Genomic DNA, 26346 nt, shown 5'->3' with positions numbered 1-26346 from the left:
AATGTGTGGCTCTGTGTGTGTCGGGTAAAGAATGGAGTTTGTGTGTGGGATAAACACAACCCAACCGGTTCCTTGTGAGAGCAGTGGCAGGTCATTCACACTCCCTGTCCTTCCTCCTCTGACTCTCTTCAGGACATGCCCGTGTGTTTGCGGATGATTTCTGAACCAACTGTCACCCTATGGATTGCACCACGCTGTGCTGTCAACCTGCTCAGATGATGAGCAAGCCTCAGTGAAGCTGAATGTGAATGAGATGGGACTCCGACCAGCAGAGGGAGCTAAGACCAGCTCATCCTTCATCTGTCCTCTGTTGCCAATCCATCTTTAAGGAATACACTAAACCTGATATTCCACATCACATCTTTCAGACATATTTTTAAGGCAATCCAAAGCTGGATTGCCAATCTCTCAGAGGACATTTTTGTTTTGCAACCACATTCATCGCCATACACTTCTCTTTCCAACTTCCATTGTTCTCACATTCTGTAATATCTGGCTATGCAGCTTTTTCTTGCATTTCTCATTAATCTTCGCATTGAGGGCAACAGATGTCCGGATGACTGTGCTGAGCCATACATGGGTGAAAACACACATGCTTACTCATAGCCACACAGAATATACTGAACTTAAAATATATTTTTTTACAACTGTTTTCATTGTCCACATCAATTCCAGTTTGCATATTTAGGTGATGAGGGCAGTGATGCCACATAAATCTGGGTCAGAACAAATGTCATGTGCTGAAGACACAGAATTTACTTTAAATTAACATTTCTATTTTTAGAAATCCTAAACATCAAACCACTTAAAGAAGAAAACAGCTTGACAGTTTTAACCTTGTGCTGGGTTCACATATTTGACAAACTTTGCAGTAAACAAGGATTCTCTCTCTGGAATATACTATATATTATTAAGTTCAGCAAAGTTTAGAGAAATAATGAGCAAAAAAGATTATAGAGTGCAGGATCTATAATGTGTCAGCAGACAACTCTGAAAAACAAACCTATGCTTCTTAACCTAACAATTATTTTATAATGAAAACTGGCGAACAGAAGGGATTTTCACTCAAGTGAATGGCTTGCTGGACACACAAGCCAGCTTTTCACACTCAAGCAAACACCTCTGCTCAATATCAAGATATTTTGAGCATATTACATAACAACAGAAGTTCAAGAACACTACAAGTATGTAAAAACAGGCATGTGAAACTGCACACTGTAACCATGGTGGAAATACTGAACCCAACAACAATAAAATCTATAATTTAATAAAATTAAAATACATTTCAGACTTAGATATAGAATAGAATTCATGTATACGTATATCTAACTATGAAGGAAGGAATCACTGTCTCTCTGTATGTCATATCTTTGGTTTTCTCGAGAACCGTTCACCCAATCAATTTCACACTTGGCAGGTGTATTGCCGAAGACCCAAGGAAGTGCAGTATCGAGTGTGAAGTAGTATGGATGAGCAGTTCTTGAGAAAGCTGTGAAACATCACCCTGAAGAGCCTGAGAGCCCCTGCAGTTCTAAATGCAGCAGTTCCATACCCACAGTTTTAGGGTTAGCGTTAACCCCTTTCTCTCAACACCTAATGAGGCGTCAGCTAATTTGAGTTTATACTCTGATAACCCTACACAGCGGTTAAGTTTATGCTATTAAGCTAACGTTAACAAGCTACTTTCAATGAATGATGTCAACCTATCCTTTGTAACACTCTGGGAACCAGCTCTAACTTCGGGTAGCTGGCTAGCTTCAGCATGAATTCATGAATTTAATCAAAAGTAAATATATAGTGGTAAAGATTTCATTCATTCACTATTACCTCTGGATGTCTTAGAGTTTGACTAGATTTTAAAGTCAGGGCTTTTCTCCAGCATCATCCGAACAGGCACATGTTCTAAACAGGCCCTGTGCTAGTATAGTTTAAAAAAGGAAAAACATCTAGAACTACGGATCTGGAACTGCTAGAAATTACGGATGTATAAATGCAGCAATACAGGATGCCAAGCAAAATCAGCCGTTCCAAACACACTTTTTCCCCTCTCTTTCATTGAGTTAGATACCTTTTTTGTGCATGTAATAGGTTTGCTAAGTGAAAAAGCCCAAAGTCCAGCCAAAAGGGAGTTCACATCTCCCACAGAAAACTCTGCTCTACTCTGCTACTCCAACAGTTTCCCTTTCATCCTTGTGACGTCACAGGGATGAAAGCTAAATGCGTCTCATATAATGCTCACCAAGCGGCTAGTCCAACACGCCGTCAAAAACACCGGTGGAAAAACACTGAGCTGCAGCACACACCTCTCCCTTCCAAACACTAGCTACCCTCCAGGCAGTCAGTGGACATAAAGTTGTTACAGTGATGTAGAGACAGAGCTCAGTTAAAACTTTATGGATGAAAAATACTTTTATTACAGATTAATAACTCATCACTCTGAAACTATTGCTCCAGTCCTTAACTAGGAACAGCAACAAAGATCATTTAGAGACAAGATGTATCACTTCATAGCTAAAACAAAGCCTTCAACACACAGGGTGAAAAGAGGAGCTGCAGCAATGTGCAGTATAAAAAAAATATGGTGGGGTTTTTTTTAATTAAGCTATGTAAACCTGGTCTGGTACAACTCCTAAATACAACTGACCTGAAAATGCGCATAATACCACCTCTTTAAATGCTGTGGCCAGGGCTTATATTACAAAAAATGACATATCTCCTCTACACTTTGTGCTCTTGCAACATTTGGTGGACTTACATATATGATATAGAAGATCCAATGTTTGAGTGACCATGACAAATTTGGTGCCATTTAGTCAATAAGTGACACTGTAGCGGCATCATCTAACTATAAAAGAAATGCACCTCTGTCTGTCTGTCTGTCTATGTATGTGCGTATGACTGTCCTTCACATATCTTGAGTGCCATTCATACGATCGACTTCACACTTAGTATGCTGAGGACCCAAGGGAGTGCGAGTGTGAAGGCAAGTGGACCTCGAGAACACTGCAAGCAGGCCTACAGCAGTTCTCAACGAGCTGCAAGCAGCACTTCCGATGGCCAAGCAATTGACCCACTCCAAACAGACACATGTTGTGAACGGACATGCCCTCGACAATGCTGCAAACAGCAAAACTATGAACCAAGCAATCTGTCCGTTCCAACCAGGCATGTGCACCAAATGGCCATGCGGGCACTGCACTAGTTTAAACAAGTTAACAAGTTTAAACAGCAAGAGAAAGTACTGTCTCAGTGGAAAGTGGAGTGTATGTAGAGAATGTTTAAATATTGTGACATTAAAAATACATTATATTTACATTTAAATCAATACGATGCATTAGATGAAAGACTTCAAAATATGAATCCTGCTGAATATGACCAGGTTATCAAGATAATGATTTAAACGGTTTGGATGTGGACTAAAAGAGCATGAGGGATCACAGAGGAGGGGGGAATAAAAATAAAAGTGAGTAAGTGTTCAGTGGATTCAGTTTCATCAACTCAGCAGGAAGCAAGAATGCAAAAATGACAAGAATGGAGTGAAGGCAGGGGATTTGGGGTAAGAAAACTGATGAATGATGGAAAAACTGCAAGGCTCTTAAGGAAGTTGCTTTATGATGACCTTCTGACTCCTGACCAAGGACAAGCACAAGTTATTGAGAAAACAAGACGGGGACATGGATGGAACTGTCCTTACATTTTAAATTTTAAAGTTATTTTTACTTGGGCAAAATTTGAGCTGAGGCCATTTTCATAAAGGATTATAAAATGCAAACGTAAGTGATGTAATTTCTTCTTTGAGATACAGAAAGATTGAGGCGTTGCATTGAAGAGAAAGGCATTAACAGTTGTAAGGCTGTAACTAATAGTATTAGTATTAGATGATTAATCTCCCACATTTTTTCAGAGAGCAAGGTCTTCAAACATACCAAGATGTTATGTTTACTATCTTAGAAGAATAAAAAATACCAAGTAATGGATGAAACATTTCAGTTCTAAACAGGACAGCTCTTGTGAAATGGCTGCACTTCTTTTTTAATACCAAACGACAAATTATGTGTGTTTATACACAGCATACAGGTTACAGCTGAAACACCAGAATGTTTGCAAACTTCTTCTTTCTAGTTTTCAAAACCTGTTAAAAGACCTGGCAGGTTTGTCTATTACATGACTGAAAACAATCTTTAGTTCCAAAATCTTTTAAACATTTGGAAGTGCAGACATCGCAGCATAGTTATCTACTGGAAATATGTCTTCTTTTAATATAGGAGGAAATGTACACAGGTAAATAATAATCCAAGTTAGTTTATTCACACAGAACAACCAAGACAAATATGGTCATACAAAGAGGACGCCACAATGAGCACACACAATTACTGTACATACTCTCTCTCACACACTTGCGTCAGATGCAGAAGCATTGCCCCAGTGTGTAGGCAATTAAAGGTCTGTGCCTAAGGGGGTGCTAAGGCCAAAGTCACAGTGCTCCATGCTCTGACAAATATTTTCTCCATTACCAGCAGACTAACTGTGCTACACCGCCTCAAGCTCTGCCATACATTCTCCTTCACTTACTTGGCAGGGAGAAAGCAGGGGTAAATGGGTGAAAAGAAGAGTGGCCACAAGAGCGAGGGAAAGGGGTGGAGGAAGTGCTACTGCATGAGTGGGTTAGAAGCAAAAAAAAGAGATGAGGTCATGATAAATGTAGCCAAATGCAGAGTAGTCAGGATCTACCTCCAGCCATCAATAAAAATGAATAATTTACCTAAAAAACATTCCAGATAATCTTTCTGAATCTGTCAGTCTCTCCATGTCCTTCTGTCCAAACTGGACTGGAAAAGACAAAAGCCAAGAGGACACAGTGCTCAGCTGTGGTGACCTGATCCCTATGGTTGAGATGGATTTCCAATGCAGCATGTAGATATGAAGGAAATAAAATATGAATGTGAGTGTAAGAGCTTATACTGTTTGTACAGTGTGTACATTTAAAGGACAGTGTTTCTGAGGGAGATGTGTGTAAAAGTAGTGGCAGAGAGAGGGATTATGTAGGAGTCCTGACAGCTGAGTATTCACTGCAGGAGAGGAACCTGAACATAAATGAGATGTCAGTTTTCATATAGTGATTTGAAAGTCCTCTGTGTAAACACTAGGTGGCGACATCCAACTTTCTCACAGAGCAGCCAACACTGTGCTGACTAAGGGCTGGCAGACAGTGCATGTGTGGGCCAAGTCTACATACATGTGTGCTTACATGTGATCGTGTGCGAGGTGCGGTTGACCTTGTGAAGCTGCTGCACACACGCAGATTCTCCTGCATCCTGTGCCGATACCGCTACAGTCCCAGAGGACCGACCCCCTCCTCTTCCATGCAAACTGATTTAATACGGCAGAGTGGGGAAACGCAGCTAGGACAACATCTGAACAAATGTCTGGTTACAACATCAAAAGGTTTTATGTGTGTGCGTGGTGGAAGTTGATTATTCCATATCTACCTACACAGCACTCCCATCTTCTCTTCTTTTTCTGCCTACCGAAAACATTAGGCTGCTGCAACAGCTAAAATGACTGATGCTCCACCCCCCTTGCTGCCTCTCTCTATTGCTCATTTAATCTCTCTCGTTTCTCTCTATGTAAATGTGGATCCATAGTGTTTAGTGCAAACTCAGAGAGAGGAAGGTGTTAAGAATTGAAAACATGATCTTGCAGTGTTGCAATGTGCCGCACGTAACTGCAGCAGAGAGAGGCAGAGAGGGAAGCACTTGTAGTCCATATTGAAGCAGAAGAATTGATTATGGGACTGATGGAGGAATGTACTCTAGGAGGGAGGAGGGAAGGGAAGAGGGTGGGCATCTGGCTCTGCATCTGCTTGAGAAAAATCTCTGGGGTCAGCCAATTAGAGGCTGGGTGACACCTCTATCCTCTCAGCTAGCTAGTAAATCCTGCGCCACAAGACAACCCACGTGCCACTGTTCACTGAACGTGAGCTCAGACACACGAACCAGTTCAACAACATACGCACACAGAAAATAAATGTAAGTACATAGTAAAATTGGCGATGGGACAGTTAAGTATTTGGGTGCTTGCTCTATGAGAAACTGTTCATTTTTGAGCATTAACTTGTGTCATTCAAATCATTATTGGAATGATGATACATCACAGACAGCTCTTATCCCATGTGGCAGCAAGCTGACAAGAGAGCTACCCAAATCCACCCAATCCTGCCATCCATCCATTGCATCACTATGTGTAGGGTCAGGATTCCATAGAATCCACATTGTTTTTAAAATCTTATAACACCTGTCTAGGTTTAATTTTCAACACTTGTAACAAACAATATAAATAGAGCATATACCACATCACCAGCAACTTTGTTAGGTACACCTGTTCAATTACTTAACACAAATAGCTAATCAGTGCTAATCAACTCAATGCATTTAGGCATGTAGACGTGGTCAAGACAACTTGCTGAAGTTCAAACCAAGCATGGCGTGGCAAACGTGGCATGGTTGTTTCAAACTACTGCGTATTTCAAAATACTGGGATTTTTATGCACAACCATCTCCAGAGTTTACAGAGAATGGTCAGAAAAAGAGAAAACATACAGTGAACGGCAATTGTGTGGACAAAAATGAGGTCAGAGGGGAATGGGCAGACTGGTTTGAGATGATACAAAGGCAAAAGTAACTCAAATAACCACTCATTACAACCAAGGTATGCAGATTGCCATCTCTGAACGCACAACACGTTGAACCTTGAAGCAGATGGGCTACAGCAGCAGAAGACCACACCGGGTGCCACTCCTGATAGCTAAGAACAGGAACCCGAGGCCACATCCACACTACTATGTTTTTGTTTAAAAACTAAGTTTAAAAAGGAATATGATCTCCGTCCACACCAGCGTTTTCATTCACATACAATGGCCATGCGCGTGCCGGTGTAAACAGGAAGCAGATGGTCTTCTACGCAGTTTCAGAAGATTTGGCAAAAGAATAAAGTGATAAAGACAAAGAAACACACCAGATATTTTTTTGCACACGGGAGTCGGAGCGACTGTGGCAGCGGAAAACAGACTGGAAGACTTTGCAAAGTACAGCGACATGCACTGTACAAAATATTTTTTTATAAATACTAAAACTAAAACTCTGTCAGTAGTGTTGTGTTTTTGCTTTGCATGACTAATGAGACCCAATGAGGAAGCCAAACAGTCCTCCATTTTTGCCCGTTCGCACTAAAATGATACCCCGGAGTTTTAAAACAGGGGCACGGCAGCGTTTTCAAACATCTCCGTTTTAGGTCTTCAGATTTGCCATTTTAGTCTGGACGGGGGGGTGCAAACGTAGCAAACATCTGCGTTAAAAACAAAAACGTAGTGATGGGGTCTGAGGCTACAATTCGGACAACCTCACCAAAAATGGACAATCAAAGATTGGAAAAACATTGCCTGGTCTGATGAGTCAGGATTTCAGCTGCGACATTCTACAAATGGTAGGGTCAGAATTTGGCAAAACATGGAAAGCATGGATCCATCCTGCCTTGTATCAACGGTTCAGTCTGCTGGTGGTGGTGTAATGGTGTGGGGGATCTTTTCTTGGCACACTTTGGGCCCCTTGGTACCAGTTAAGTATTGTTTATCGCGACAGCCTACCTGAGTATTGTTGCTGACCACGTCCATCCCTTTATGACGACAGTGTACCCATCTTCTAATGGCTACTTCCAGCAGGATAATGCACCATGTCACACAGCTCAAATCATCTCAAACTGGTTTCTTGAACATGACAATGAGTTCACTGTACTCCAATGGCCTCCACAGTCACCAGATCTCAATCCAATAAAGCACCTTTGGGATGTGGTGGAACAGGAGATTCGCATCATGGATGTGCAGCCAACTAATCTGCAGCAACTGCATAATGCTATCATGTCAATAGGGACCAAAGAGGAATGTTTCCAACACCTTGTTGAAAGTACACCATGAAGAATTAAGGCAGTTCTGAAGGCAAATGGGGGTCCAACCTGCTAGCAAGGTGTACCTAATAAAGTGGCCAGTGAGTGTATCTAAATAGAGCATATAGATATATTGTATTAGTATTATTATGTATTTTCTTTATAGCACTCTGCATTAAAAAATGTTTCTGTCACTCTGGATAATCAACAATCCGCTGTGCGAGCAGTTTTCTTTATAACTATTTTCTACCAAAGAAATATTCCCTCGGAGAAAAATATCGAAAAGCTTCACCACAAGGTCCACTCAGTAGCTGTTTTTTAAGCTTTCCTTTGTATCACAAAATCTTCCTCAGCAGATGGAGTTGCTAATTTGTTGTGAAACTGAAAGGTCTGACCTTGGAAACAACTGGAACTGAGACAATGGAAACTCAATATTTTGTTCATTATTAGTTTTTTAAGTTTTTATTAATATACATATTTTTGGACCACCAGGGTAAGGACTTCGCCAAGGGAACTACCGGGGCTACCTGCAATTTGTTTTTTAACTGCCTTTTCCATGGTCAAGAATGACATTTCAAGCTCATAACTTGATTTGGGTGAGCTGAACCATTAATATCTGACAAAACATTTCCAGATGTGCAACGTGTTTGCTATTTAGCTGAATGACTTGTACACTGCACTTTGTTAAAGACAGAGAGTGAGGAAAGAAAAGGTTCAACAAGAGATTTGTTCAAGCTAAGATCTAAATATCTCTGGTGATTTTAAAATGGAGCCAGCTATCACAACTAACTAACGTGTGTGAGTGATGCAACTCAGCTGCTATTGTACTTAGCATTTTAACATCAACAAATCATTATCACATTTCCACAGTTTGAGACTTGAGTGTAATTAGAGAAAACAAATGACGCTCTTGCAAAAAAAGATTGACTGTGCCCTCTACACTGTATTTTGCAGTGGGAAACAGTCATCAGAGTAATCATGGACTGAAACAATTTTTTGTTACAACTTCGTAAAGAAGCAACACAATATTTCAGCCAAGGTACTTAAAGTATGTTTACTGATGTAGTACCTTCAACACAGCTAAATAAATGTAAATGTAGGAGGATGGCCAATAAAACGTGATACAGAGCACATAACAGGACCATCATTAATTCATCTGACGCTTTTATCCAAAGCAACTTACAATTGCTATATATGTATACACACACACACACACACACACACACAAACACCACTTCTGGAGAGCAGATCATCACAGTGCATGCTGGGTGGAATGAGAAGGGAAGAGGATCAAATCAAAGTGACACCACCTCTCCCTCAAGGGGATTCAGATGAAGGGGTTTACAAATGACTAAGCTTTTAATAACAGGTCCATGATGCTATGACACTATGATGACACTTGACACAAGGATTAGATGACTCAAAAAATCCACACTCCACTAAGTAAGATTCGTCATCAGAGAGCAGTGATTCTCCAAGGCACCAGCCAAGGCCAGGACTAAGCAGAGACTCGTAACATCATCATCTTTTACCCAAGAGAACTGTTCTAGTCATAAAAACTAAATCTGAATCCCTTCGATAAAAGCCATACTAAGGTGCTGGAGCATATATACTGTATTTCAAGACGCCACTTTGGAGTACGCAGGTTTAATTCAGTCAGGAAATTCAGACTCCAATCATGAACTCAATCTTCCCCTGCCCATGGCATTAAATGAATCAGACGTTCTCTATTGTCCGCACTCAGAGAACTGGAACTGAGAATTACAGCCGGGAAGCTGCGCTGCTGTAATGACCCACTGTACTGCTGGGTTTTGAATTGAATTATTCCTCTTCCCTCCGGTAGACGGAGAAAAAAAAGGGAACATCATATCAATCAGGTAAATAAGACACCCGTCATTCAATACAGAGGAAAGGGCGCAGAGTCACCCTGGGGTCACCCACACTCCTGATATTTCACTCCTTTTGCTTTTACTTTCCTCTTCTATGGCGCTACCCCTGGGCTATATTCCTTCAGTCTGAGCACTCATCTTCACACCAAATGCTCACAATCAAACACATAAGGTACTTCCCACACACATACTTGAACTCAAAAACACTCGCAACACATTAGCTAAATGCTAATGTCAGCATGCTATATGACAATTCTAATATGCTAACCAGGTATAATGTTTAACATGTTCACCAGCTTAGTTTAGCATGTTAGTTAGTTTTGCAGGTATTTTTTCATAATCCAAAAGTGTTGGATGTAAAACTTAAATCCTGACCTCATAGTGGCACTAGAGGGAAAAGTCAGGGGATCATTGAAGTCAGTAAGATACATCCTCTGGGGACCATGGATGTCTGTATATATTCTCCAACATCATCATCAAATAGCTGTTAGATTAAATGTAGTGTACTTATTTAATCTCTTTTTGTGTGCTGGGCCATAAATGAAAATGAAAGACAGTGGTAAAATCATAAGGTCGGTAAAAGGTGGATGGGGATGCATCAAATGCACTAACCACCAACTGTATAAGTTATATGCCAAGTTGTTTAAAGCCAAACACACAGGAAAAATAAAATAATTCTCTACATAGCCAAAGAGAGCAGATCAATACAGTAAGTGGTAGGTTGCACATTGCAGAGGCTCCTAGCTATCGTACATATCAGACCAAGAGATGCTGCAGAGTCTGAGCATATCAAGGCAGGACTCAGAGTACCTGGACATCAAACACACTAAGCTCCCTATCCCACCTCCTGTCCTTTCCTCTCTCCTCTCTCATCAGCCAGAAGGAGCTTAAAGGGAAAGAGCTCAGGTTGGGTAACACACACCAAAAGCTTTCCTTTTTTTTACAACAAGCCGTCCAGCAATGACCTATCAAATTCCTCTAAGAAGATACCGCCTCATTCTTTCTCCTTCTCTCCGTCTCTCTCCCCTTTTATTTGGGAATGATGAGGATCCATTTCAATAACCCTGATGTCTCAATTCCTGTTTCAGGGAGTTACGTAACAGCTACACCATTAGAATAACAATTGGGAGGAGAGATTAGCGCAATCGGCCAAGGAGAGAGATACAGAGGAAGACGAAGGGAGGGAGGCACTAGGAGGGAAATCTAAGGAAGCCCCTCACAATATGACACATCATTTCACGTGCCGTCATACAAATGAATAGATGTAACCGTGCAGTGGGAGGACGAACACAGATGGATGCAGCAACTGTTAATATTTTTTTGGAGGTTTACACAAGAATGTGTTAGAGACTAATGCTTTGCTGAAAGCACTGCAGTCCTACGCGTCAGTTCAGCTTCATTTACAATCATCAGCCGGGAAACAATAAATGCTCTGTGCCTAATGTCTACAGGCTTTCTGTTATTAGAGAGGTAATAATCAGGTGCTGATGCGTGTGGCTTCAAAGCCTTATAATGAAAAAAATGAATCACTGCAGTGAGGATGAAACTGAAGAGGTGGGGAAAAATCTTCATCACTTATCAACAATTGAAAGATATCCTCAGGCTTTGTTTTGGGGGAAGCCGAACACCAGCAGGGAGGGAGTGCCTGCTGGATGCTTGATGTTATTTTGCTTGTGTTTATTTAATTTTTGTTTCTATTCTAACAATTATAGGAGAGTTCCTTTTGATTGGGGGAGTCATCTCGTCTCTCTAATCAAATAAACCTAACTGGGTGTGGTGGGGTGCATCTGCTTTGAAATCACTCATTCTCTGTGAGCTCATAAATAAAGACCTGCTATCGCCCTGGTAAAGTGAGGAGGAGGGAGGAGAGAGCTAGGGGTTGGTGAATTGGCCTCACGTGCGCCTTCTATCCCTGTTTTAATTAAAGAAGAGTAGCCTGCAGCTCTCGGGCCAACCTGCCCCAGCAGCACTTACTGTACAGCCAGGAGCTGGACTCACAGAGACTCATTCCCAGGCTCCATCAACATGAGTGAGTGCCTCGGCCAGGCCTGCTGAGTCATTTGTCTGAGGGTTTCCACGGGGCCACACACACGCACGCACACCCACACACTAACGTATGATATGGGATTCATTAACACATACATAACTGTAGAGTTTGAGCAAAGATAAGCAAGATGAATAGAGTGCTGTTTGGTTGAACTGGTGATGTCTTATTACGTCTAGTGTCCTGAAGACTAAACATGATCTTCAAACTAATGCTAATCTTGAGCCCAAGATCTGTGTGCAAGTGCAATAAAACGCAGTTATACAGTCACTATATACTGGCCAACCCCAACTGCAGAGGAGTGAAAATGAAATATCCAATTTCTCTCTCAGAGTAGAAAGTAAATACAATTTTCACACAAGAGTTTACAGCAGGTGTTCCCAACCTTTTTGCATGTGAAGAATGCCAAGCCGGGGGCTGGCGACAGAGCACTGGATAAGACACATGCTTCTGATGTGAGAGACCCAGGTTCGATTCTCTCTGCGACATCCACCAATGTGTCCCTGAGCAAGACACTTAATCCCTAGTTGCTCCAGAGGCGTGCGAAGGTCAACCTCTGACATACAGTATATAGCAATTGTAAGTCGCTTTGGATAAAAGCGACAGCTAAATGACTAATTAATTATTATAAAACAGTGGTCTCATGGACTAGCAGGGAATTCGGGGAGAGAGATCCTCACCAGACAATTTAAAAAATGAAATAAAATAAAAATTTCTGTCTGATAGGGGTTTTGTTCAGTGTTTTGTGGATGGTAAGTTCTTGTAAGATAATAATTTTGCCCCTAGCTATGCGCTGGTAGACCTGAAAAATTTGCTAGGAGAGTTAACACAGTGAGGGTACGAGTAAGCAGGCAGACAGGTGCTAGGGTTGGCTCTGATGGGCTTAGTCACTGCTGCAGAACCCCTAATCCACTGCACCAAACCTGAACACACACTCAAACACACAAACACTGTCATACGTACACAAACACAGCATCAACACCTAGATAGCTATAATACCAAATTGTCTCCGACATCGACACAATAACCTCTGTGAAGGCTTCACTTAAGTGTTCCGGCAGGGAGGGTAACAGCAGAGACGAGGCTGGAACGCTTATCCAGTGCTGCCACCTCTGCTGTATGAAGTTGGAAATGGCACTTAGATACTACCTTCACCATTGCAATGTTCGTTGGCAGCCATATTAGATCCACAGTCGTTTAGGAACATGATTATATGCGGCTGATTTTACCTTTAAGGTGCCTGATGGGTTGAGATTTACAAGCCAACACCTCTGAGTGCCAGACAATATACAGCAACAAAGGAGGCATAGTGCATCCTGACCAGACTTATTGTATTGATGAGTCTGAGTACCAGCACCGCTAATGGGTCAGTCCTCAGCTGCCATGACTCTTTCTCTACACTTCACTGCCTTGCAAGTAACAGACAAGCTTGACTAGAGAGAAGCCATATGTGCACACTAGTGATTACCTTTGGAGTTTTGGACTGATTTAACAACCACCTTGTGATGGGCCTTTTCACAATTTTTGGGATGTTTTATAGACCAAACAATCAAAAAATGAAAATAATTATAAGATTAGTTGCAATACTTGTTATAATAAGTAGACACTTGAGAGTAACAACTTTATTTTTAACTTAACTTTTTGGAAGAAGCAGCTTGTGTCCCAGCATGTTGCAGATTTACATTCAGAAGATGATTTAGATTGCAAATTGTGCTGCTACCCTTGGACATATTTGGATGATTTGTCCAAAATCACAATAGCTGAGCTGAAACAAATAGCAAAATGCTCTGATTCTGAAATGCTCCCTGTGGGATATGCAGCTGTTCAGACAACGTAACAAATTGGGGTCACAGAGAGCCGTGAATAAGGTAGTAGAAGCACAAAAATTGCAAATTAAAAAGTCAATAACGTGAAGCTTCCAGTGGACTTCGAAGCCGGGCAGAGGACGAAACAAAACCGTGGCGCAGCCGCAGTCACTGGACTTTCGGAGTTCTTCTATGATAGTAAACTAAATTAACTTTAAAAAAATTTAGGTTGATTGATAATGAAAATATTCTTTAGTTGCAGCCCTAATTACAGCAATAAATTAAAATTCAAATATGCATTCCCATGTCACAAAATTGTTCCCAGATAAATACTAACAAAACACAAAACTCATGCTCCAACCAAGTGAGCAAAAGGAACCAACCAGAAAGAAATCCATATTTTTGCACATAAAAATAATGCTCTGAACTTACATCCTGAATGGGACTATTGGATTTATTAAACACCCTGGGGGCTCATCCCATACTGATCACATACTGTTGCACTAAAATAATTGGTAACAAGAGGAAGCAGATCTCTACATGGTCATAAAGAATCCAAGTGAAATAAATGTATGGCTTTTACCAGCAGCTCACGAGACAAACTGAGTTTGTTCTGTTAAGAATTTGCAATTGGATGTTAAATCTGAACTTTATATAGCATTAATGTCATGAAGAGAAACACTTGGATTATATTGTAGTAGTACTGCTTGGTGTTTACAATTGTCTTTCTGCATTTGTATTTATAGTAAAGATAAAAGTAATTACAATTATACAAAAATACCAATACAACCAAAATTAAGTTAATGTTAATAACTAAAAAGGCCAAAAAACTAACAAGACAGAATAAATAAAAAATGTGTGGCTCTGAAGTGTTAACCTATTTTCAATCTTCAAACAGCCTGTTTATAAATAAAAGGTGTACATTTCCCATGACCTTGAAATAATCCTATATCTTTAAAAAGTAAACAGTCTTAAATAAAAATTGCACAAGATACGTTCCCCCCCCATTTTAATCTGTCATGCTGATATGAGACAACCAACACAAACACAGCAAAGCACTGCTTCATACTTCAGGGCCATTCCTGCCAGGTAAATCACTTCACACTGAAACGGCTTTAGATGTGTACACAAACGCACATTCAGAATGAGGTGAAAATGGGTCCTGACTAGGACAATAGCGCTTTGTTCACATCCTGACAATGCTCATTTTTCAAGAGGGGCAAACTCATCAATAAAAGTAATATGAGGACAACATTATCCACTGCTCAGCAACTGACCTGTGCTGTATAATACAACTACACCATAAGCCAATTAAAATGGCACCTTCACCCTTTGATGACGAATTGTTAGCTTTATGACTCTGGACATTCATCAGCAAACACAGATTTGTGTCCCAACAGGGACAGAAATAATCATGTACACCAACATACATTAGCCACAAACAGTAGATTTAAAAGGGACTAAAACCATAAAGAGAATAAATAAAAGGGTGAGCAAATCCAATAACGTCTTCAAAAGATGCAAAATTAAAATGCTTTACTCGAAAATAAACCAGGCTATAAGCCCAGCTAGCAGCCCCTACAGCCCATAACACCAACTGGACCAAAGAAGACTGAACCAGGTGATGCCTTACAGAGTGACACTGTCATCCCTTCAGAGCTCTGCACTCCTGCTATTGTGACTAAAAACACGAGCAACAATAAATCAGCCACTATAAGTTAAAACAATTTAATGTAAAGACATGAAAGGATCAATAAAAGACACTCTCGGTGATTCTTCATACAGGAACTCAAAATATATCAATTTTGCAAGATAAATAACTGAAAGGCCGCCAGTGAAGGAGAAAATTAAAACGTACATAACAGAAGCCTGGTTTGCTGGTAACAAAATTAAAAACAAAAAAGTATGTGTGGGAGCAAAATGTATAGGGTGATTAAATGATAAATGTGGCTCTGTCACAGACTTGTGTTGACCTTGCCCGCTCCACGAGGATAGGGACAATCCCGAGGTGCAGGTCGATACACAAGACAGCTGATGGAACAACTACCGAAAAACAGGTGTCGAGTGGCAAACAAAGAAAAACAGCCAAGTGCAACGGTGGTTTTGTTAACCACCATGCAATATAGGGAAACACAATCAGTCAACTTATGAATTACTGTAGAATTTGACTACGTAGTTGCAGGCACCGGAGAGGAAACAAAGAGGGCACTGGAGAGAAAGAGAGAGATAAAGAGAGAATTCCCCCAGTATTAACATCTGCTCCAGAAACCAGGAATGGCTGTAAGCCGGTGTTAAAAAAGGAAGAGAGGTTGGGAGGGGGAGCTGGAGGGGAGTCGGGAAGCTTATTTGAAAGACTTAAGCTGCATGGTTACGTAAGTGATATGGGATCCTCTGAAACCAGACACTTTCAGTCAAAGTTGGGCTGCATAAGTACCCTCACCAGAAATCTCATCCCTGCCTCATCCATACTGTTAGAGCTGAAGGCTTTCCCTTCTGCACTTTCTCATATGCACAATATACACACACACACACACACACACACGCATCTCTGCACAGGCTTTCACAGTTCTGGTACTTTTAGCAAAAGCAAAAGGTTGACAAGAGGTTAGAGGTGAAGAATGTAGAGAAACCGTCACGTCAGTCAGCACAGACAGAGTGGTGGTGGTGGCGTGTGTGTTTGTGTGTGAGATGAAAGGGCTGGGTCTGAATCTCAAAAAAGCAGAGGAGCAAACCCTTACTGAGAGAGAGACAGATCTACCCCAGGTGTATCTGAGTCATGCCACCTTTCCCTTTATTCTCTCTTGCTCTCTCTCTTTTCTTCCCTTGATTTTGCTCAAATACACCTTCTAACCCCCTGCCACAGTACTTTGTACAACCACAACAAAAAGAAAAATTTAATCCCTGTACGAGCCTCTCAGCCCTGCCTCCCATCTCCGGGAAAGTGGAAGCTGTACTGTGTTCCTGTCTATAACACTGTCTCTACCGCATCAGCATCAGATTGGTTTACAGCCAGCCTGGCACGGTTCAGGCTCACATGGCAGCTGGACTCATATTCGGTTGCTGATGAATTTGCTACCAATACACACATCTGCGGATGACTCATTTTCATTAATGAGTTTGAGTGAAATCTGACGAGAGGCCAGAGGAATAAAGTAGACTCTGCAGCTTGATGATACGTCCCTGCAGTCGGCAACTGGCAAGGCAGAGATTTATTGTTTACAACGAGCACTGCCAGCTCTGCCAGGGACTTCTCAGTCAGACAGAAGCCTGCAGGTTTCGCTCTGCGGTCATTACAATGCCACATAGAGGATTGCTGAGAGCAGAACAGAATGGTCTGACAAGCTCTCTGCCCTCGTGGATGATTAGTGCTGTAGTGAAATTTCACTCATTGACACCATACTGCAGTGTGAAAACAAAGAGAGAGAGGGCACAGACCGAGAAAAGGGACGAGACAGAGACGTGAAGAGGGACAGAGACACACTGAGAGGTAGAGTACTACACTGCCTTATCAGACGGCTTAGCCAGGACAGTCAGTAAAGCAGGTATAAAGCAGTCAAAAGGAGTAAGAAAGCATGCAGTGTGTTTCCCGTGTCTGTATGCGCAGGACATACGTGTGCCAGGGAGACTGTGTGTACACACAGTAGAAACACACTCATTACTGAGTTTCCATGTGTGCCCTGGCACCCCTGACCACAGCTTAGCATGACAGAGAAAGAAGGTGGGGGGGGGGGGCGTCTCAACCTTCCTGCCCCCCTCTCCAGCCACCCCTCCCTCCCTACTATTCCCCCATCACTCCACCCCTGACTACCCCACCTGTGAATAGTCCCAGTACCTTGCGCTTTTTATCCCGTGAGCGACTCCTCTTTTTGTTCCTCTCCTCCTCCTTCTCTTTGCGCTCCTGCTCTAACTGGGCTTCTAAATCCTTGTTCTTGCGGAGATGTTTGGCCGCTTGTGCCATGGCGTTGGTAGTGGGGGTCTGGGCGGCGTTGGCGTGTCCAGTTCCTACGGCGGTGGTCTGCTGGGCGACAGCGCTGGTACTTCTACCTGGAGCCGGCCAACAGTAGCGCTGCCGCTGCTGCTGTGTGTTCCTCTATGGCCCTGCAGAGTCTGCGAGCGTACTCACCCTCTGCCTCCTCCTCCTCCTCCTCCTCTTCAGCAGTGCAGTCACACACACACCGGCAGTCCTTAGCCGTCTGCTGTGGGATGCTACTGCAGCGCAGCTCTCTTTCCCTCTCTCTCTCTCTCTTCAATGCTCGCACATGCTCCCTCTCTCAATCGCTCACGTACACTTCCCTCATTTAGTGTGTCTGCTCCCTTCCTCTCTGGTCTCCCTCTTTCTCTGTGCAAAAGAAAAAAGATAAATAACAGTGGACAAAAAGGTTTTCCTTCTTATTCACTTGTTTTCATTCTCTACATCCGTCTTCCCTTCACTGCTTTGACATTCTGTGAAACTGCTTCGACCCCCCCCCCCCCACACACACACACAGCCTCCACCAACCAACAAAGATTAACTAGGGATGAACTGACAGTCAGTTGAGGAATAGCCTGAGCAGCTTTAAATCAAAGTCAGCTCTCCCTCCTCACATTACATTGATCTTGTTTCTTTTTCCTGTATTTAATTTCTTGGTATCTCATAATCTTGCTGTGAGTCCATCTGTGGAGGATCGCTAGGCTGCACAGGGAACCCATCATCACCACAGCCAATCACGCAATCCCTCACACACGCACACACACAAACGAGGATACCAGAGAAAATAAAAAAAATCTAAAACATGCATGAAGGGAAAAAAACTGCCTCTTACTCCTTTACTCACCCCCCACCCTACCCCTTTTCCCTCTACACTGTTTAGACGCTGCAGCAGGATTGGTCCCTGTGCAAGGATGTTGGTGCAGTGTGCTTGTGTATGTTGAATGAGGCTTTGAGCATGGAAAAAAAGGCTATTCCTTATTACTTCCTTACTGTTTATCGTAAAGTGTGATACAGTAACATCATCAAAGGCTTTGCTTCATTGACTTCTTTGTCTGGGTTCCTGCCTTCCTTTCTACTCCTCTATGCCTGATCTTCTCTTATAGTTTTGTATAGAACAAAAGACAAAAGGTTGTATAAACATATGTATTAAAGTATAAATGGCTTCTCTGTCCTGTGGTCATGTACAATCTATGTGTGGATATGTGCGCAGTGAGGTGCATAGGAGAGAGAGGGGCTGATGGAGCCAGCACCTGTTTACTGGTATTGCTCTGCCTCTCTCTTTCTCTCTCCCCCTTCTCCTCCCTGCAATGCTGCTGACGCAGGCAAAAAATATCCTTTAACATCTCTCTTTGCTCGGCTCACTATACATCACACGTATAGTTCACAATGATACTGTAGACGCACACGCACACACACACAGTGTCCATGCCAACACACGTGCTTCACTGTACACACACACAACACACACACATTTTACTGCAACATTCTGTTCTGTATTTTTTCTCTTCATTGTTTTTTTTTTAGAAGATCGAATTGGAAATTGCAGGATATTACCGCTGCCTGTCCTATTGTCTTAATGTATAAGTTCTTTTCCTATTCTTACAGTAATTATCTGGTCTTTTCTGACAGTTATCAGTTGAATGACTCATGATATTGGGCCTAATGAAGAGCACTGTTGTGATAATGAAATTAGGCTTTTTCTTGGCTGTTTTATTTAATGCCAAAATTAAGTTAACAAAATAAAGACTGTCACCATCTTTTTGAGCTATTCCTCATACATTTCACTCATTATGTTGCTGTTTCCTGTCCATATCTCTGTCTTTCTCCCTCTGTTTCTCATCTGCTCTCCTGCCAAGGCTTCCCCTCATCTGATAGCAGCTCCATCTATACTGCAGCATACTAATGAATAGGACTGACTGGTGATATTGCCTTATGTCTGCAATGCCACTACACAAATCACTCACTCATGTGGCCTAGCTATGACACAAACAAAGACAAATACTGACGGCTGACAGCTCTGTGGCAAGAGATCCATCACTATATCGAACTCCTGGGAAATGTGCCTAAATGAATTACCAGCAGGACAGACAGGTAATAAGGAGGTTTTTGCTTAGCCAACCAGATTGGTCTTGTTAAGCTACACTCTTGCTGAGCTAATGGAGGGGCAGTTTTACAGTGAACTTTAACGCAGCTATTATAACTGTGGGACCACTGCTGGATAATATAAAAATAAACATGTGGTCCCACACCCATCATATACTGATAAAGATAAAGTCTCTCTAAAGGTTGCAGGGTAGGTTAATAGTCAGAGAGATGCTTCAGCACCCTGGTTCAAACACCTGATCAGTACCTGTTTAATGCAGTGATTTCTGAGTCTCTGAGTCTCCCATCAAGCCTGACATGAGTTTCCTTGGATGCACCAACAAGGACTCAAAGTACTTTCTGGTTGCAACTGCATTTTTGTGTATCAATGACATCACCGCTCCATACTGAAATTTCATGGAAACCAATGGCTAGAAAATCAATCTAAAAAATTATACTTCACTTAAGGATGGCAGCAATATAAAGTAAACCTAGCCAATACATTTACACATCTTGCTATTTTCAATAATTACAATAGCTACAGCAACCAATCACATCTAGCCAGAAGATCAACTAACCAATCCAAACAGTGTACTGAACTTGGTATACTGTAATTAAACAGGACAAACACATCAGATGTGATCCAACACAAGAAAAGAAATACTGATCAGAAGGTAAAAATCTAGTAGCTGTTGTGGGGCCTGTTTCACCTGTTTGCAAACTGATTTGCAACACAAGATCAATACATCTCCTGCTGATTTTGACACGTTTTACTAATCAAAACAAATGCCATAGATGCAAACACTTGCTAGAATCCTGTAGGAGTCATGAATTTAGCAATTTGTGCCAACATTAGAGATCTGCAATTAAACAGTGCTGAGAAATCCTTTTGGTGAAATGGGCCTCTGAAGCCTTTGATGATATCACATGATCTTTATCAGCAGAATGAGTTTGCCAGGTTGTAATGGAAGTTTATATGTTAAAAATTCCATTTTTTCTGAGCCCCTTAAGGACTTTTCATCCACGTTGGCATAAAACTGCTGTTTGCAAAGTCAAGAATGAACTTTGAACCTCCTTCAAATGCGCCGAGAAAAATAAAAATTTTAGTATAATTTGAACATTTATAATTTCATGAGCTAAGCAAATTTCATCTGCATCTCCATAATGAAGGTCATGCGATATGATCAAAAGCTCCAGACATCTGTTTCACAAAAGCGATTTATGAGCATGGATCTTAAATAGTGGCAATGTCATATTTCATAAACAGCACTGTGGTGAGATTATTGTCTTGTACTAATAAATAAAGAAATAAATTTCAAACACATTTCGTTAGAATATAGTGGGCTTAAACATGCAAAACCACTGGAATGGACCTTAAAGACCACATATAAGCCTATTTTGTGTTTCAGAGTGCACCCAGTGTATATAGACTGTCCCTGGGGTGGTCTTGCCTGGGACACAAAGGGACAGGTTGTGTGGACCTGGGGGGAGAAAGAAACACACAGCTACTGCCTAAGCTCTCTTCAGTGTGACAGCCAGCACCCGCCAGCGCATTAGCCGCTCCAGTGCTCCTTTAAAAACAGTGGACGGGACCCGACAGAGCCACACACACACATACCATCACACACCCACATGCAAACTCACTACAGTGAAAAGGGACAGGACAGACAGCCTATTCATGGAAGCATACTGTATGTAACCTAGCTATCAAATCCAGACTCTCTGGACAGAAACAATCATGTAACTGTTCCAAGTTTATACAGCAAAATACTTCCACAGTAGTAACTTTTAAATGAACACTGTCAAAAGTGATATCAACACCCACAGTGTCATCCTGTCATCACAACACCAGACACCCCAAGCGTAAACGTGCACTGAATTTGTTCCACCAAGAGTTAAATTACACTCTTAACAATTACTTTACATGTCTGATTTTCTTCCTGTAAACCTGTTAAAACTGACGGTAATAAATAATTATGAAGACTTCTGATGTCAGCTAAATAACTTTTAATGTTCTAAGAACTGTAGGGGCTCAATGCCTCACACAATTTCCTTTCAGTTCCCCTAAAAACAGGCACTGGGCACATTTATATTAGGTAACCACTGCACAATGTATAGGCCACCATTCGAACCATATGCACTTTGTAAATCTGCAATGTCAACTTTGATAACACCCTCCTCTTCTCCATCTAATACTTACTCTGTAGGCATAACCATGTTCACTGATATCATAAATCAGAAGCTTATTAACAATAAAGCAGATAACAGCCTACAAAAAGGATCTCAGCTGTCAATGTATCTGCAGATGACCTTTCTTATACTCTGTCTCATTCAGCTTTATCCAGTTAGTTGCGAAAATGCCTATATGTTTGTTGACATTTAGCTACCTTGCCAGCATCTCACCAGTATGCACTCAGACTAAATGGTTTTCTTGGTCCATAATCAATGTGTTTAATGATGATGTCTCCCTGTGATAAGCTATGTTAAACTCAAATGAGTTAAACTGGCCATTGTAGAGCATAAACGTTTGTCAGTCCTTGTTCTCCCCAGGATGTGGAGACCGTTTCACTTTGAGTCCCAACAGCCAAGACAATAAAAAGCTGCAGAACAGTTTTGTCTGTGAAGGTTCTCAGTCATCCAGATCATAGTTATCCAAAGAAGGTTAAAGTCAAGGGCAACTGGACTTGGTTGAAGATAATAGAAGACGTTTCGTCCCTCATCCAAGAGACTTCTTCACTTCTGAAAAGACTAGTAGAGAACTATTTAACCTAAATAGCGGAGACGATATTGACGCCAATAACAGAAGCGGGGGACAAAACGTCTTCTAGTATCTTCAACCAAGTCCAGTTGCCCTTGACTTTAACCTTCTTTGAAGAACAGTTTAAAAATGTACCTTGTGAAAATGCAGTTTGTCCACAGATGTGGGGCTTATTTTGAACCTTCTGCATCCAGCTGCAGGTGGCATGGGAAGGAGAAGCAGCAGCAGGATGGCTGGTGAAATAAAAATCATACTTTCAGGTCAATCTTTACATGTGTGTTTGTGTACGAATTAACCAAACAAGATATAATGTGTTAGACTGGTGGTTTGTCTATGTGTGGCCCTGCGATGGACTGGCGACCTGTCCAGGGTGTACCCCGCCTTTCGCCTGATGTCAGCTGGGATTGGCTCCAGCCCCGCAACCCTGTGCGTAGGATAAGCGGTTGACAATGGATGGATGGGATATAATGTGTTAATTAGTCAGGCTACATCCTGCCACAAATTAAAACCAGACTTAAGTTTTTTTTTCTGTCGGGCAGCAGTGCTGGTTGTTAGCTAATGTCAGCCACTGCTACTGTAAATGGATTGTACTTGTATAGTGCATTTCCAGTCTTCTGACCACTCAAAGCTCTTTACACTAAAAGTCACATTCACCCATTCACACACACACACAATCTCACTGATGGCAGTGGCTACTAGGCTTGGGTGGTATCACAGTATTATGGTATACCAGGGTATTCAGAAATCCCGATGGACTTTCAATACAGTCAAAAATAAAGGCACTCCTCTTTCTATTAAACTGATATGAAAATTCTGTATTGAGGTGACGTATTGTAGTGTACGTCCTCAATGTAGGCGGGCAACGTCAAATGAAACTGCCTGACATCGCAATCAACAACACCATCACTTCCTTCACTTTTCCTGCAGCTGGTAAATAACTCACACGGGAGCTTTAGCTGCAGCCTTTATTCGTTGACTAACTGTAACCTGCACTGTACATTTACTGCTCAACTTCACTGCTCATCTTTTCCGCTGCATTCACCTGCCATTCTCGCTCAGCCACACACTAACTACACACACAAAAAGGAGCAAATCATCAGCAATTGCAAGTGGTGGGATAATGTTACAGAATTAGCAAACGAGAAAAATGCCTCTGCCCCTGTTTGGAAGTATTTTGGGTTTAGTCCTGAAGATAAAGGTGATCCAGCCAACACGGACGAAGCTGTGTGCACATCATCTCTATTCAGCCCACTGATATGAAGTTATCTTTTATTACTCAATGGGCCATAAGTATTTAAGCCCAGCAAGATTTGTCTAAGTAGGCTAATTGCACATTTGACACAGAGTACTGTAGGCTAGACAATGTCATACATGCTACGGTGACCTTTATCTCCTGCATCTCATCTTTTACGTATTTATTTTACACAAATACCGTCATATACTGTGCCACGGTGAAATGTCAGGAAGGTATGACAATATAAATACCACCCAAGCCTAGTCGCTTCCTTTCAAGGTGCCAACTGCGCATCAGAAAATACATACATTTACACACACTTATGGAACAGCCATCAGGAGCAATTACGGGTTCAGTATCTTGCCCAAGGACACTTCTACATGCAGACTGGAGGAACCGGGGGATCGCACCGCCAACCTCCTGATTAGTGGATGTCGTAAGTCGGCTGTATTACAGTTTAAAATTGAACCCGCTGTGGTAGTTCGAATGTATCTCTGCTGGTTGACCTACTCTATTAGATAGTTGACCAAAGTAAAATAACCCAAGTCCCACCACAAGTAAACCCCCGACCAGAGTTCCCTGCCAGCTAGCATCAGCTTAACTTACCTGCTACACATTTTCAGCCACACATACCTTGTACTTGTTCTTACATAATAACGGTTGATGCTTATAATTTAACCAATTTATTTTAAGAGGTTAACTATTAGTATAAGTTAATAAGTTTATAAGTTAACTCCCAACCAAGAGTTGCATAAACCTCTGTCTCTGGGAGTATAAAGTGAATAACGACTCTTGGGTCAGCTAATGTTAGCTAACATTTACTTAAGTACTGACCACGCAGTGCCAGTTTTGAACATTTACCATTTGATAATATCAGGTAGGCACCAATGAAAATGAAAAATTACAGGTGTTAAGATACATAATCAAAGCCAAACCTGTGTTGCATCTGCTACAATCTAAGGTGGACCGTGAAAATACCAGATGTTCAATTAACTCTGAAGAGTCCAATCAACTAGATCTGCAATGATTAATCAAATAGTCAATTAGTTGTCAACTATTAAATGATTTGCCAATTATTGAGATAAACAATTAATCTGATTTCAGTTTCTTAAATGTAAATATTTATATATAAACTGGTTTCTTTACTCCTCTATGACAATAAACTGAATTTCTTTGTGTTGTGGACAAAACAAGACATTTGAGGACGTCATCTTTGGCTTTGGCAAACAATGATTCTTGTGTTTCTTCACCATTTTCTGACATTTCGACAGATTAATTGACAGTGAAAATAATCGTTAGTTGCAGCCCCACAATCAACTACTAGTGAAGAAACAACAGTTCTGCCAGCTCAGATGCACTCAACACCCTGAATATTACAGCATGTGAAACTGGCACATTTGCTGCGAGATTGAGATTCAGTTCAGATTCATGGTTTGCTAGAAAACAGGTGACAGGTTTCAATGTCTTGAAATACCACATTCTGCAGGGTCAAGTGTGTGTGTTAACAAGTGAGAAATACAAAGTCCTTGGACTAGCCAGTCATTCTTGAAAGTAAATTTACACCCACGCTACAGGTGAAACTCTTGGGACAATCTTCTCATTTCCTGCTCTAATTTAGTCATCCTCCTCATCAGGGACAGATCACATGGGTGCACAGGTCTGGAGAATACTTCTCAAACACTTAGCATTACTCATAATGACAGAAAAGCTAATAATGCAACTTACTGCTTTGCATCAGTCATACTGACATATCATCAACAGCAGTAGCTCATACACAGATACAGCCAACTGTGGTGCTGCTCTGCACTGTGCTGCTCATGTTGAATCCACCTCAATATTTCAGAGAGTCTCTAGTGTGTTTGCTGGCAGAAATCCACGGCCTACAGTGAGATACAGTATTCTGCATCCCTGTGCCAACCTCTGCACCATCAACTGTGGCTTATAGCCGAGTTATTTTAGTGTTCAGTGTTAGTCACTATAAGCCAAAATGAGATGATGGGATGAACAAAGATCTTTGCTGTATTTGTGCTACTACAGTATGGATGAACACTGTGGATCATTTTGTGATTTTAAGTGGCTCATAGGATCATATTATTGCCCTTTTAACCACGTGAAACAGATTATGGTTGGTCGTCACAGAAGATCAATTGGAAAGGCAAGAAACAGCACGCAGGGAAGAATAGAGGTCAGACAGCACCCTCTATTGATCAATATGGGGTACTGTGACAAAGAGGGACAGGAACATGAGCAACACGGGTCTATTGTCAAACATGATGGGTCTCGCTAATAATCTGCTGTTGAAATGTGTTCATTTAGGAGCCGTTAATCAAACAACATAATAGTACAATTTACCAGTTACAACAACCAGCGTCAGTAAAAATCTTTAAAGGACTAACAGGACAAAGACAACAAGTGTGGAAGGATCAGGACTAATCCATAATACTGATTACACATAGATCACAGTGCCCCCCGAAGGCACCTCTTGCAGTACTGCGAGTGTACACTCACAGCACAGCTCAACACTGCACTGCAGCACATAGCCAACCCAGAGCAACACGACAGGACTGATAAGAGAACACACCGTTTAAATGTGATCACATATCTAAATGACCAGGAAGAAACTACT

At 41.6% G+C, this 26346-nt stretch overlaps 1 protein-coding gene across 1 annotated transcript in view; it reads right to left on the bottom strand.

Annotated features, from left to right (window-relative positions):
* Nucleotides 1-26346, bottom strand: part of ank1a (ankyrin 1, erythrocytic a) — a 109910-nt gene that overhangs the window by 78408 nt on the left and 5156 nt on the right. The window contains exon 2 of the mRNA XM_046033887.1: nt 17509-18015. Within this exon, the coding sequence (XP_045889843.1) occupies nt 17509-17634 (126 nt within the window). The 5' untranslated portion in view covers nt 17635-18015. The remainder of the gene's footprint in view (nt 1-17508; nt 18016-26346) is intronic.

This window comes from Micropterus dolomieu, linkage group LG21, assembly GCF_021292245.1.
Source record: "Micropterus dolomieu isolate WLL.071019.BEF.003 ecotype Adirondacks linkage group LG21, ASM2129224v1, whole genome shotgun sequence".
Classification (NCBI taxonomy): Eukaryota; Metazoa; Chordata; class Actinopteri; order Centrarchiformes; family Centrarchidae; genus Micropterus; species Micropterus dolomieu.
This window is presented reverse-complemented; position numbering and strand designations above follow the sequence as displayed.